Raw genomic sequence first — 14,353 nt, 5'->3', positions numbered from 1 at the left:
CTATTGCTTAATCTGCTGACCTGTGACTGCCTTCTTTATTCTGAGATAACAGGAGAGAAAAAGTAGGAGCAATTAGGAATTAGGAGGTCTTCACAGAATTGTTACTCACCTAACAGTTGATGTGGGTAGGTAGGGGCAGATCTGTGCTGAGCTGCGCGTATCACTCGGCAGCAGGATGAACTCAGCCAGCTAATCCTGACTGAGGAGCCCACAGGTGGCTCCCACTGATGCCACTACCGTGTCTTTGTCTTCATCTTAGAAGAAGCATGTTCTTAGGTGAACAACCTTTTGCCTGACAGCAAAATAATGAATAAAGTTGTTTACTCCTAATAAAATCCCATAATAGCCCTGAAGACTCTGATGCTGGTGAACTTCAACGTAGATGGAATCTGTGCAGTGTGCCATGGCCCAACTAGGTATCTGTCTGATGCTGTACAACTTGATGTTTGCAGCAGCTGAAGGGGTGTCTGGTAATCTAAAGCTATACCCTTTCTTGTGTTACGTCTGATAAAGATATTTTAATTAATACATTATGTGCTCTGAGTGCCCTTCCTACCGGGATCCATAACAAACACTTGCACCAGTGCATTGCACCCGGTGTAGCTGGCAGGACCCTGGTGAGAAAGGCATTGCTGGAAGAAGGAAAGCAAGGAAAAGGATGGGTGCATTACAATGCCAATAATCGTTACGCATCAGGGCAGCAGACACGTGGATGACCTGGCTGGCTGGAGATGTACACCTGCTCCCCTTACAGCATCAGGCAGAAACGCCGGTTTCCTGGCTGGTGGGGCTCCACCACGCTGGCAGGGCTCCACCAGGGCTTCAGCGTGCTGCCGCAATGATCCAGGGTGACAAGTGCACAGGTCTGTTGGATGGTTGGGATCCTTCATGCTGGCGGGGCCTCACCAGGTATCGGGCATGCACATAAACTTCAGTGTTACACCCAAACCTCACACCGTGGCCAGGGTTCAACCCTCGGCCAGCTTGTAAACTGGCTTAAACCTGACCAAGGTGTTGGAATGAAAAGGCAGCAGCAGGCTCCGAGGGAAGGGGATGATTCTCTGGGTCCTGAGGTCCTCCCTACATGGTGGCTCTCCCGTCCTCAGGGACAGGGAACCCCTGGGAGAGGGGGATTTATCCTTTATGATTGCACCCAAAGCGTGAGAGCTGGTGATCAAGCAGTATAACTCACTTCAGGAGCAGACTGAGGAACACCCCAACTACTCAACCAGCAAACTGTACCTGTCATAGAGCAGGCAAAGAAAGGCTCAGGGAAGTAGGCCAAGGGCAAATCCTCTATACTCTGCTCCCTGGAAGGTGGAAAGATAGTTACATATGAAATAAACAATTGCCAAAGGCTTTCTTAACTTAAAAAGAAGAGTCAACTCACAGAGGGAAAGAGATCAAAACTCCCAGCTGTGCTGAAAGCTGGAAGGGTAAAGGTATGAATCTTAACTCTCTTATCCTAAGAAAGAAAATAGCATCCATCACCCATGGCTGAGCGAAGGCAGAAAGAAAATGAAACAATAAAAAGTTGTTTACAGGAACGGTGAATCGATGGAAGAGTTAAATGTTCGAGGGGTGGAAGTCAAAGTCCCCGGAGAGGTGATAGCTGATGCACGCTAACCACTAGAATGGGAGAGAGGAGCCCTAGAAGCACATTACAGAACAAGCAGAGGCTATGAAGTGAAGAGCCAGCATCTTTAATTACTAATATTGTTGTAAGATATCAGAAAGGGCTGGAAAATGTCCCAGGATGTAGTGAAAAATCTGCAATTATAAAGCAAAACCAATGTAAAGAAATAGTTGAAACTTAAGTGATCTTGAGATAAAAGGTTTCAGCAGCTACTGTGAACAACCCAATGGCCCTGGTAGGTGGATTTGTCGTATTTCACAGAGGGAAAGAAGAACAGCAACTGGAAAAGAAGCAGCTAGACATAGTGCCAGAATAGTTGGTTTCAGAAAGGTTGTTTTTTTTTTTAAACAAGTCCTTAAGCAACAGAAGGAATGTAGGAACCAAACCAGAAGTAACGTTAAAGGAAGATGGCATAGGCAAGTATTAGAGGATACTCATAACTGTGTGATAATGAAGCTTAACTGCTATATTCTAGTGTTGCTTAAAGTTAACCCTATATAACGCATGATACCATGGAAGGTGCTAACACCTTTCCTTTAAAGAAAAAACAAAAAGATGGTAAAAATCTATGCATAAATAGATTGACTTAAGCTGCAGCATAAAGGCTCCCTGGTTAACATAAAGAGGAGACAGAGAGAGATATGCAGGAATGAAAACAAAACAAAAAAAAAAAGACTGAGAACATTGGAAGCTGTAATGAAGGGAAATACTCTGGTGATCCATGTAATGAGTTGAGATGAGAAGGTGCAGGCCAGTGCCACACAGATGTACCACTTGGCCACAGCATAAACTTACCTGGCTAATCCCAACCAAGGAGCCTACAGGCTGCAGCCACTTGGCACCTGGTGGTGATGCCACCACCGTGTCCTTGTTTTTATCTTAGAGCGAAGCAGCACATTTTTATGTGAACATCCTTTTGATTGACAGCAGGCATGGCAAAGAGTTGTTTACTTCCAAGAAAATCCTATAAACCCCCTGAGGACCGTGACACTGGTGAACTTCAGAACAGACACACTAACTGTGCAGCGTGGCAGGGGCTGATGCTATGCTGCTTGGGCCGGGTGGCCCAGGAGGCCAGCAGCGCCCCGGCTGGTGTCCCACACGGCGTGGCCAGCGGGGCCGGGGCAGTGCCCGTCCCCCTGCGCTCGGCACGGGTGAGGCCGCCCCTCGAGCCCTGGGCTCAGCTCTGGGCCCCTCACGGCCAGAGGGACACTGAGGGGCTGGAGCGTGTCCAGAGCCGGGCGGGGGCTGGGGGGGCTCAGCCTGGAGAGGAGGGGGCTGGGGGGGCCTGGTCGCTCCCTGCAGCTGCCTGACAGGGGCTGTGGGCAGGGGGGGTCGGTCTCTGCTCCCACGGAACAAGCGACAGGACAAGGGGGAATGGCCCGAGGTTGCACCAGGGGAGGTTTAGATCAGATATGAGGAACAACTCCTTCACAGGAAGGGTGGTCAAGCACTGGAACAGGCTGCCCGGGGAGGTGGTGGATCACCCATCCCTCAAAGTGCCTAAAAACCGCACAGATGTGGCACTTGGGGACACGGGTTAGGGGTGGGCTTGGCAGCGCTGGGGTAACGGTTGGGCTCGATGACCTTAAAGGTCTTTTCCAGCCTCACTGATCCCATGATTCTATGACAGTTGAGCAAGGTCCTCTGCTGGGCTCACACAAATGTGGGGCTGTTTGTACCTTCTCCCACCAGAGGTGCTGCACATGGGGTGGCAGCAGCTCTGACCTCACCACTCTTCAAAACCTGTCTGCACCCTGACACCTCCTTTGTGTCCCTGCCTGCACGCTCCGCCTGAATGCTGCTTCCCCTTGCTAAATAACACGGGGTGTTTCTAGGGTTGTGCCTAATCCTGCCTCCACACGCTTCTCCACTCAGGTTATCTCCACCTGGGACAACCCAGCTGTTCCTAAATGTATCTCTCCAAAGTCCAGGGGTGTGCATGGGTGAGAAAAGGAGATCCTCTTAGATGAGGGAGTAAGCCTCTGCAACTGCTCTTTGTACCAGTGGCCACAGTCATTCCTCAGCCACCCTAATGCTAATATTTGCACTCCTTCTATGGAGACAAACATTACAGATGTATCTGCTGCACGGAGGCACAGCACAAAACATGCTCCCTGCTGGGAGAAAGCTCTTTCGTGCCATGTGGCAATTCCTGAGGCTGCCCCCACCCTGCCCTGCTTTCTTCTGCTGGTTTCTCACCCTGCCAATTTTCTGCTTGCTGTAGGAATCGTTACTTTTCCCAGCTCCAGTAGCCCTTGGTAGTCTTGGCATGCTAGCTGATGTCATGACATCCAGACTATTCCTGCCTCCCTGTTCCTGAAAACCCTTGTTTTTCTGGCTGGTTTTGGGCGTGCAAGCTCCCTGCTCATCAGAGCTTCTGTTTCCTTTTGGAGGTACTTTTGTACGTTCTACTGGGTGGAAGTAAAAGTGGGAGCCCAAACATCATGCTGCTTCACCCTCTTCCACTCCACTGGGAATTGTAGCGCAGTGGGAAGCATGCACTGCCAATGGCACTGCTGACATAACTGGGAAGAAAATTTAAATTCCGTATGAGCTGTTGCAGGCACCCCTTCTGCTCCCTGGCAGAGGCGAGGGAGATGGGAGAGGCTTAAACTGTGTGTTCTGGTGCCAGAATAGCTGGGCCTGAGCTTGCTGATAGCTGCAGGGAGAAAAGACAACTGGACTCTAGGGGAAAAAGCCAGTGGGGCTTGCAGCTAAAAATAGGAGAAGGACTTGGAACAGCTAAGGAGCTCTCGAAGTCTTGCTGCGTGTGAGGCTACGAGGGTACAGCCTCCGAGAACAGCGTGGCAGGGAGGCAGCGCTGGTGCCAAGAGCTGCAAGGAGCAGAGTGGCAAGGAAGGAAAAGGAGCAGGCTGCTCCGGCTGGGGTGGCTGTGAGCTGGCAGGGACCCCGCCATGCCAACCCATTCTCCCTGTGCCCTGGGACGAGCTTGTCCTCTCTCTCCTCATGCCATCTTCCCTATTACAAAATGGGATGCTAATTTTAGTCCCGTGGAGATCCAGAGACATTTTGCTTGGCTTCCACCAATCAAGAAAGTAAAGGAAGATGCCCTGAAGGGAGGGAGAGATGCCAAGAGAGGAGGGATAAAAGAAGCCTCAGTCCCACTGTCCCTGACACACCACGACCTCTGGAGTCCTCTTTCTTCATTCTGGTTCAATATTAACCCAGCGGGGCTGTGACTCCGCTTATTCTGCTCCCTTCGCATTTCCCCTGCAGCCAGGGCTGTGCAGCATGGCGCGCAACAGAACCAGTGTGCTGCGGGGCTTGCTCTTGTCTAGCCTCCTGCACCTCACGCTGAGCCATGATGGAGGTAAGCCTCACCGGCACCATGGAAAGGACAGTACCAGCGGGTGGCAGGAGGAAGAACAATGGGGTTATTTGTTCCCAGGGGTAAAGCCAGTGGTAGGTTTTCTTGGTAAGGGAGGAGGACCTTCTAAAAGCTTGAAGTTGGGAGCGAAAGGGTGCCAAGAGTGGGGTGAGCATGGGGCTTTCCTGCACAGGAGGAGGCAGCAGCAGCCAGCAGCTGGTGGCAACAGCTCAGTGGATTTTGCGGGTCACCTGGGAGATGGTGGGGAGGGGGAATGTGGCTCAGCCCAGAACCACGTGTGATACAACTGTGGGCCTTTTTGGGCTAGAGTTCCTCAGCTGACCTGGGTGGCTGCAACTCTCCATTGCCTCCCAGCTATACCTTATCTAAACTTGAGGTCATACGCAGCAATGCCCCCTTCCTGCTCACCACCCCTTTTTTCTTATTAGGGCCTCCAATTCATCTGTCTTTTCTTAGCATGAGGTTAGGTCCTCTCTGACCCGCTTCTGTGTAGGGGAAGACCTGTCTACAGGTCTCAGACCACGAAGACAGAACCAAGCTGTACCTATCGGAGTGGTCTGAGGCTGGCAAGACAGAAACACAGTGGCTGGCAGGGAGCAGTAGGAGGCTCCAAGCAAACAAACCTCTACCAAACTGCGTATGAGCAGAGCAGCTTTGCCAAGGATAGCAGAGGATTCCCGTCACTTTTGTTACTGATGCGAGCCCTGACAGATGAATTCTAGAGAGCCTGCTCTGATCATCAGGGGTAGACCTGACGGTGCTTCTCCTCTGCATGGTGCACTGGGGGAGGCTGGGCTGTGGGATCATCATGTCAGCTGCGTGTGATTTTTGGAAACCGAAAGGGGAGACAAAGGGGCCCTCCACTGCAAGCTCCCCTTTGACTGGCAGTGTTCTGACCCAGCAGTTTTCCTGGAAAAGGGGCAGGCACTGTCACTGCTCAAGCGCCCACGACGTGCCAACAAGGGATTTCTGGAAGAGATGCTTAAGGGAAACCTGGAGCGGGAGTGCCTGGAGGAGATATGCAGTTATGAGGAGGCTTTTGAAGCCCTTGAATCCACCGTTCAGACGGTACGTACGGGGGTTCCCAGGAAACATGCCCTTAGCCCATCCCTGTAGTGAGAGACCAGCAGGTCACACACGCAGCCAGGGGCTGGGGTTGTAAGACTCGGTGCTGTGAACCAAATGAGGCTGATGCGTGTGTGCTCCAGGGAGAGCTGAGGCTCCCTTCAGGAGCTTCCTTCTTGGAGCCACTCCAGGGAATGCAGCTCAAAGCTCAGGTTCTTTTCCCTCCCTTTCTATTTTAAGCATGAAACGGAGAGTCTTCCTATCAGTCCTGAACTGCATCATCTACTAGTTCAGCACAGTGCCACATGAATTTGAACCGTCACAGTCTAAGATACTCGCAGAAGAGCTCACTTAGCCACCGAACACTGAGTGCAGGTGCCTCAAGCTCCTTTGAGCTGAAGCTTTTGCACAGTCTGTTCCTTCTTCCGACTTTCAGACTCACTCCCTCCCCTAAAGTTGCTCTGCATCCTTTTGGGATTTGCTCCCAGCTCCAAAGCCAGTATGCATGCTGAATTCCACACCCATAAATACAACAGTAAACAGATAAACAGGAGTTAGGGTTACCTCTGTGAAGTGTTTTTATACATTCACCCCGAGGCTGCGCAGCAGATGTAGATCCAAAGAACTGTGGCCTTCGAAGTTCTAGGTTCAGCTCCTTGGACTTCTGCACTGTCGCCCAGGCTCTGCTTCCTCTGCAGGTCGATGAAGGTTGTAAGCATCTTTGGTCTTTTTAGAAACAGCAATACTCTCTTGATTCCTGGGTCTGATGAATGGGAACATGGTTTTATATCACATTTTTTACTTTGCTGGACCCCGTAGCAATTGATACCGAAACAGAGCGTAATCAGTCTGTTCCATGTGTTGTGATGGGGCGTTCTCCTGCTGGTTTGAATTACAGCAGCTAAGCAAGGTCTGATGTTCTGTGTCTCTTGTTTGTTTGTTTTTTACAGGAAGCATTTTGGTCAAAATACCAAGGTAAGTTGCTTCCAGTCATGCACGTGCTATGCTATCCCTTAGGATGCACTGTCCCATCCTGGAGATGGCTCCCTACCCTCTTATGAGAGCTCACTTTCCAGGACAAAGCACTTGCATTTTGTCCCTAGATGACAAACTAGTTAAAACTAAGATGGTTATTTGGAGTCCTTTCATATAACGTGTTTCTTTTTTCTTATTTTGCTAGTATGTCAGGGCCTGAGAAAGTCCAGGACAGCTCTGAATGCTTGTCTAGAAGGTAAGAAATACACGTTAACCTCTATCTCCAAGATGCAGTGCATGCCAGGAACTTGCTTCCTGCAGAGGTTGTAAGAAAAAATAAAAATAAATCTAAAGTTGGTGGAGGCACCTGATTAGAAAGAAAAACAGCAGCAGGGGTGTGTGTGTGTGTGTGAAGTTTAAAATTCCTATCTTCGCTTTTATTTTCCCACAACCATTTCACAAACAGCCTAACTCCGCCACTGAAACAGCATGGGGTAGATACCTTTCTCCTTGAGCCACAGAGAGGTGTCCCCAAGGCCAACCTCTCTGCCCCGCACCTCCAGCCAAAGCAAAGCACAGAGCCCCAGGGCGAGCTCCCTCTGAGGCAGAAGGGCTCCAGGAGAGCGCCCTTCCCACCCCACAAAGGACGCCGCTGCTCGCGCAGCCTCATACATGCAGCAAAAGTTAAAAGGATTTGTGGGATGGTACCTCTGACCTTGAAAAACGCAACATCCCTGTTCACTGGCCCTGGCTTACACAGTGTTGGTATTTTGACAGGTAACTGCTCTCATGGGCTGGGCCAGAACTATCAGGGGACAATTAGCTACACCAAATCAGGGATTGAATGTCAAGTGTGGACGAGCAAATTTCCACACATACCGAAGTAAGTTTGTCTCCTGCATACCCCGGAAGAGTTCTCCAGGGTATCCTTCCTTCCCAGGCTAACCAGCTGTTCCTCGTAGATTTAATGGCACGGTTTATCCCAACCTCATCGAGAACTACTGCAGGAACCCAGACAACAACTCGGAAGGCCCGTGGTGCTACACTCGAGACCCAACAGTGGAACGGGAGGAGTGTCCCATCCCAGTGTGCGGTATGCCTCAGCGCTGCGTCCCGGCAGGCCCTTCGCTGGCAGGGAACACTGCACTCAGACTGGTACTAGATGTCTCAAGGAAGGGGAGAGGGTAAGGAAAGAGGGATCTTACATGACCAGAGGCCAGATGGAGAAAAGAGGCTGCATCTCAACGGGTAAGGGGGCTGAGGAGGAAAAGTCATTGAGCTGTTCATACGTACACCTTAGCTAAATTCCTCTAATACACTGTTTCTCTAGACTACACTAATCTAGATGTAAATTAGAGCTGGTAACAGCAGTCCTCTGGGATCTACTGCAGTTTTGCCAGTTCAAAAGCACCTCTAATTAGTGACAGCAAGGAGTCATACTGGGGTTTTTTTTGTCTGAATTCCCACCTGTAAGAAAAAAATGCTACAGCTTGTACTTGACTGCCTACCTTAACATCCACTCATACAGAGGGGTGCAGTTTAATACCCACAATCTCAAGAAAAGCGAAAACACCCTTATTATTGCACTTGACAGGCAAGAGAACCTTTCCCCTTACATTTATACCTTCCCACTTTTCCGTAATAGAGAGCTGTCTCCCCTGCGGCTTGGAAGAACTAGTAGAAAGCAGAGAATCTTCTCACAGCAGAAGTTCTTCATGTGGGGATTCTCCCAGAGCACAAGGAGAAGGCAGCCTGGGGCCAAATGACTGCCACAAAGCAGATTATCTGGTGCCCGCTCACTGGGGAAATGCTGCTTGAAGCTTGCAGCCATTCAGACACTTGCAAGAAAAAGTGTGGAAAATCTGGCAGGAATTTTTTTTTTTTCTTATCATTAGATATAGAAACATTGGCAAAAGTTAAATTTGCTATTTAGTAGCACATCATGATAAAAGGCTCCCCCAAATATGGTCTAGTTACACATTTGAGAAAAAGGCATTGGAGGCTCTAATACGGCAGCATCACAATGCCTGAAGTACCTACCCATCCCTTGAGCTGGTTCTCGAAGATACGCCAGAAAGGAATACAATATTGTCCCTTGTATCTTAAAGGGCAAGAAGAAGGGTGAACAGCACCAGCCTCACCTTAACCTCCAGTTGAGAGAGCCATCACCAACACTGCAATACTGTAGAGGGACACCACATGCACGGGAGCATGGTGGGAGCAACAGAACATGATGCCCTGGGGAACTCTAGGTTTTAGTAAAGGGGCTTCGCTGCTGTTTGCTGACAGCACTTCTGAGCCCAAAGCTGTCTTAAATCACAGCTTTCTGTCTTTCCAGGTGAGGAAAGGACAACAGTTGAATTTACCCCACGGGTCACACCACCAGCCCCAGCGGAGCCCTGTGAACAAGAGAAAGGCATGTTTTACACTGGGACCCTCTCTGTCACCGTGACTGGAGCAAAGTGCCTGCCGTGGAACTCTGAGAAAGCCAAAGCAGTGCTCCACGGAAAACACATTGATCCAGAGGTGAAGCTGCTAGAGAATTACTGTCGGAACCCAGACGGTGATGACGAGGGTGTCTGGTGCGTCACAGACGAGCCACCCAACTTTGAATACTGCAATCTGCACTACTGCGGTGAGAAGCCTGCATTGGTTTGGGTAGGCACACTTGTGGGGCAGTGGCAAACAAAACCAGCACGTGTGACTGGGGTGAAGTGCTGAGCCTGGGAGGCACAGGCGAGGTGGTATGTGCACCATGCATGGGGAAGTCCTGTTTGTCCAAATACCACACATACGCACCTGCCGTACATGTATAGAGGTGTTAATAGCTCTCAGGTGCTCTCCCTAAAAACTCCCAATGGTGGACAAGGGGCATTAAAAAGAGCAGTGGTTTTAAAACATCACACACACAATGCATCTGAAGGAATGGAAAGGAACATTTACATTGCTGATGATTATGGAAAAATTATGGAAACATATGATAAATATAGAAAAGTAGCTAAGCCTTCTACCATGTTTGTCTTTCTGTCTCTCTCAGACAGCTCGCTAGAGGATGGGAATGAACAGCTGGAGGGAATATCAGGGCGTACCATCCTTCCTCAAGAGTTCAAAACCTTCTTTGATGACAAAACATTTGGTTCTGGCGAAGCAGGTGAGCAAGAACTCTAGATACAGCATCACGCTTTGTAGAAAGGCTGCAGCTTCTTCTCACAGGGCACTCACTGTTCCTCAGAAACACCAGCTTGCCAATGCTGTCAAAAGCACAGGGAGATATTTAAATTCCTTGAAGGACCCTCCAAAGTCAATCTCCAGTTACTTCCTTCCTAGGCTCTTCCAGCTTAGCATGCTGACTGCAGCTGTTTCTCCATTGTGAATCAGGTCAAGTAACAAAGCCAGATTGCCTGTTTTTTCAGACTGTGGCACTCGTCCTTTATTTGAGAAGAAAAAGGTAACAGACAAAAGTGAGAAGGAGCTGCTGGCGTCCTACATCGGAGGCAGAGTTGTCCATGGGGATGACGCAGAAGTTGGCAGCTCCCCCTGGTAAGTTATATCTTTGCATAGTCCTTCATGGGAATTGTGTCTCCCTTCTCTTTGGTTCAAGCAAGGGGAAAAAACGCGGCAGCATGCAGGCATTATGGTTTCCAATCAAAGCTTCTCCAAGTGGTGGACAGGGCAGTACTGAAATAGCTGAAAAGAAACTCTCGTCGAGCCAAGCACACAACCATCTGGGAAAGTGCGTGCACTGGTGTATTTCACCTTTGCCTCTTCCTCTTTCCTGCTCTGCTGGAGCAGAGGGGAAGAGAAAACCTCTCCAGGTGAAGTAAACAGGGTAAATGCTGACTACATACAAATGGAAGACTTCTGCTAGGAGCCAGTTATGCAGTTGTCTTTGTCAGCATAGTGCAACACTCTTCTCTGCTTATTGCAAATTCTGCTCTTTCTGCATGACACCAAGGTCCATTCAGCCAGCCATGCCCTTAGTCCTGCTAAGTCCTCCTCCCGCCTTGTCTCTCAGGCAGGTGATGCTCTACAAGAAGAGTCCTCAAGAGCTGCTGTGTGGTGCCAGCCTCATCAGTGACAGCTGGATCTTGACTGCTGCTCATTGTCTTTATTACCCACCCTGGGACAAGAACTTAACTACAAACGACATCTTGGTGCGGATTGGCAAGCACATAAGGGCAAAGTAAGAGCCTGGATGGCATGAGAATGAACTAGCCTTCCTCTTGGAGTAATGAGATACGGTGAGGTTGGGCTGTCACTCAGTATCCAAGGAAACATCCATAGCCAATGTCACATGCCTCTACAAAGGGGATCTAATGGAGCTGCTGTTTGCTGCTCTTGCTGATCCTAAAGGTTAAAATGAAGGGGAAAGCAGAGGCATGGAAATTCTAAAGGGGTGCTCCCATGTAAAGACAGTATTGTCTCAGAGGGTACACGGTGCCTGAGAGCATCACGAACCCCAGAAGACTCAGTTGCTAAAGCACAGCAAGGTCTTTCCTTCATGACTCTTTCAGATATGAGAAGGATAAAGAGAAGATTGCTCTGTTGGATAAAATCATCATCCATCCCAAGTACAACTGGAAAGAGAACATGGACCGAGATATTGCACTCATGCACTTGAAGAGGCCCATGATCTTCAGTGACTACATCCATCCTGTCTGCCTGCCTACCAAACAGGTCGTGCAGAGGTGAGGAGACTGTCCCACAGTCCTAAAAACACAGGCGACAAAAGCGTCCTTTGGGCCTTCAAAAAAAAAAAAACAACCCCAGAAAAAGATGCTTTATTTAGGCTATTTGCAGCAAGAGACCCAGGCAGGAGAAAGCTGTTGCAATCCATTTGATTATATTCATGCTTCCTTCCACAGGCTAATGCTGGCAGGTTACAAAGGGCGGGTAACTGGTTGGGGAAACTTGAAAGAAACATGGGCCACTAGCCCAAACAACCTCCCCACGGTTCTGCAACAGCTCAATGTGCCCATTGTAGACCAAAACATCTGCAAGGCATCCACCAAAGTTAAAGTCACTGACAACATGTTCTGTGCAGGTAAGCAGCACTGGAGACACAAGGCCAACTTGTCACAGAAGACAAGGGCTCGGAGCTCCTGGTGGGGCTCAGGCAGCAAGGTTACTTTCTGACAGATTTGCAAATGTCCTCCATAAAGAGTAACTTTCTATGATAAGGATTTTTAGCTCTCAGAAAGCAGGAAGGCTGGAGAACTTACAGCTCTGACTAGTTTCTAACACCGTGCAATGGCAGGCTAACTGAAGGCATGACTCTGCTAGGTATCAGCAACAGCCGTGAGAGAACTGAGCACACATAAAATTATTTTTTCCACCGGTATACAGAACAGTTCAGTGGCTTCCTAAATTAAAGACTGCACACCAGTTAGCCTACACAGTAGCCAAACCACTCCCTCTTCTCTGCTGGCTCATCTCAACCTCTTGGAGCCTGTTCATACTGACACCCACAAGTTCTGTGGCAAGAGGCTCCACAGTGCAGTTACACACGTGTGAAAAACGTTAGTTCCTCGTGTTAGGTTTCCCAATACATTTGAAGAGGTACACATCTATACTCATAGGAAAAAAAATTCTGTGTCATATGCTATTTTATGGACCCTTTACAGCTCTGTCATTTATCTTCCAAGCTGAGAGGCATTTATTTAATCTTTCCTAATATAGAAGGCATTCTGTACTTGAAAATCCTTGTTGTACTTTCATAAGTCTCTTCTGGCACTATACCCTTTCTGAGGGAGAATGGAAGCAAACACAGAATTCAAGCTACAAAGAGACTAGGGATTTATGTAACCACTTCCATACTTTCTGCTGTATGCTTCATTTGCACAGACTTTACCAGATCCTACACACAAATCTCCAGTGATTTTTGACTGAGTTTGTGTTGCTTACATCTAATAATGCACACAATTGCTTGAGTTAGGGGATGGAAGCCAGTTTGAGCATACTGACAATACAGTGTTCTTATGGTTTCTTTTTCAAGACAAGATTCTTGAAAAAATAGCCAAGATGCAGACATACAGCAGAAAAGGTGATGGGAAAATGCAAAGACACTAACTCCTGATGAACTAAAGTGAATTCCTACAGTCTTGCTACAAAGAGGAAAGGGAAGACAGACAGTTGGGGAACAGAAAGAACAGAGCCTGCAGAATGACAGGAAGGTGAAAATTAGGATGGCAACGTGTCTCCATAGTAAACAGAAAGAAAGAACAGGGTACATGGAATATTACACACGGAGAAGTTTAAGACAAATGAAGGGCTCAGCAGTGCAAGCTACAGCTGTTGAACACGGTGGCAGCTGACACTGACGGCAATTCTCATGAAAGGAAACTGAATGAGAGCACGGATGGTGGATTCAGGAATGCTGCAAAGACAGAAGCAGAGTTAGTTGTTTATATTACATGTCAAACAGCTAAGGTAACTATTGGGCTTAAATTTAGTAGACAGAAGCAGTAAGCCATCTCATAGTTCTTGGAAAATTTATGCAGCAATCCTTCGAGGGAAAGAGACAGCCAACACCAGGCACTCCCCCTGCAGTCAAATGCCCAACCTTCTTCTTGCCTGTAGGTTACAGTCCTGAAGACTCAAAGAGAGGAGATGCCTGTGAAGGTGACAGTGGGGGACCTTTCGTAATGAAGGTATGTTCAAGTTAAGCTCATAAAACATATGGAGCTAGGTTTGTGCTATGCTGAACTTTCTTAATAGTCTAAAAAACCAGCAGCAGACAGACTGCCACGTGGCTGAAGCAAGCCCATCTCGTGCCCAAGCTGCGCAACTGAGACAAACCCTGCAGTCATCCAGCCCCATTCCTGTACTGAGTTCTCAGCGCGTATGGAGATCAGCTACAGAATGTATGAGTGCTGGCCAATTCTCACTTAGAGGTTTAAGACAAAAATGACTCCAACATGCTGTGTCGTCTAGTAGATGCCAGTCTGAATTCCAAACCAGTATCCACCACTAAACAGGCTGGGGCACACTCAAGGCTTAGATCTGAAAGTCTCTTGCTCCTTGTGCTAATCCTATTTTTCTTTGCTTTAGAACCCTGATGACAACCGTTGGTATCAAGTGGGAATAGTTTCATGGGGAGAAGGCTGTGACCGAGATGGCAAATATGGATTTTACACCCATGTATTCCGCCTGAAAAAGTGGATGCGAAAAGCCATTGAAAAACACGGGCAATAAAGGAAGCATCTACTTGCTCTCAGTTTTGCTACAGTGCTCCACTTCTTAAAAACATTAGCACAGAAGATCCCAAAGTAAAACAAGTCACATCCTTACAACTCAAAGGAGAGTGTTGTCCCTTGAAAATAAAA

The 14,353-nt window shown here is 48.5% G+C and overlaps 1 protein-coding gene across 2 annotated transcripts; it reads left to right on the top strand.

Annotated features, from left to right (window-relative positions):
- Positions 1-4,817: 4,817 nt before the first annotated feature.
- F2 (coagulation factor II, thrombin) lies at positions 4,818-14,326 on the top strand. Of its 2 annotated transcripts, none has more exons than XM_005438729.4 (14): positions 4,818-4,970; positions 5,893-6,056; positions 7,004-7,028; positions 7,234-7,284; positions 7,806-7,911; positions 7,991-8,121; positions 9,367-9,663; positions 10,066-10,179; positions 10,442-10,568; positions 11,044-11,211; positions 11,543-11,716; positions 11,894-12,072; positions 13,608-13,678; positions 14,079-14,326. In XM_005438729.4, exons 1-14 carry the CDS (start codon positions 4,892-4,894, stop codon positions 14,220-14,222), a joined length of 1,830 nt encoding a protein of 609 aa, XP_005438786.1. In that variant the 5' UTR covers positions 4,818-4,891; the 3' UTR covers positions 14,223-14,326. The 2 variants fall into 2 exon arrangements, with proteins under 2 accessions (XP_005438786.1, XP_027660584.1); XM_027804783.2 differs by having other exon boundaries at positions 4,823-4,970; positions 5,890-6,056.
- The last annotated feature ends 27 nt before the right edge of the window (positions 14,327-14,353 follow it).

The sequence above is a fragment of the Falco cherrug genome, chromosome 7 (genome assembly GCF_023634085.1).
Source record: "Falco cherrug isolate bFalChe1 chromosome 7, bFalChe1.pri, whole genome shotgun sequence".
Taxonomy (NCBI): Eukaryota; Metazoa; Chordata; class Aves; order Falconiformes; family Falconidae; genus Falco; species Falco cherrug.
This window is presented reverse-complemented; position numbering and strand designations above follow the sequence as displayed.

Bases quoted from the DNA above. Each gene is read 5' to 3' on its own strand.
- F2 (XM_027804783.2), top strand. From the start codon at position 4,892: ATGGCGCGCAACAGAACCAGTGTGCTGCGGGGCTTGCTCTTGTCTAGC. The intron at 7,029-7,233 runs GTAAGTTGCTTC...TTATTTTGCTAG, and splicing joins ATTTTGGTCAAAATACCAAG to TATGTCAGGGCCTGAGAAAG. The intron at 12,073-13,607 runs GTAAGCAGCACT...TCTTGCCTGTAG, and splicing joins TGACAACATGTTCTGTGCAG to GTTACAGTCCTGAAGACTCA.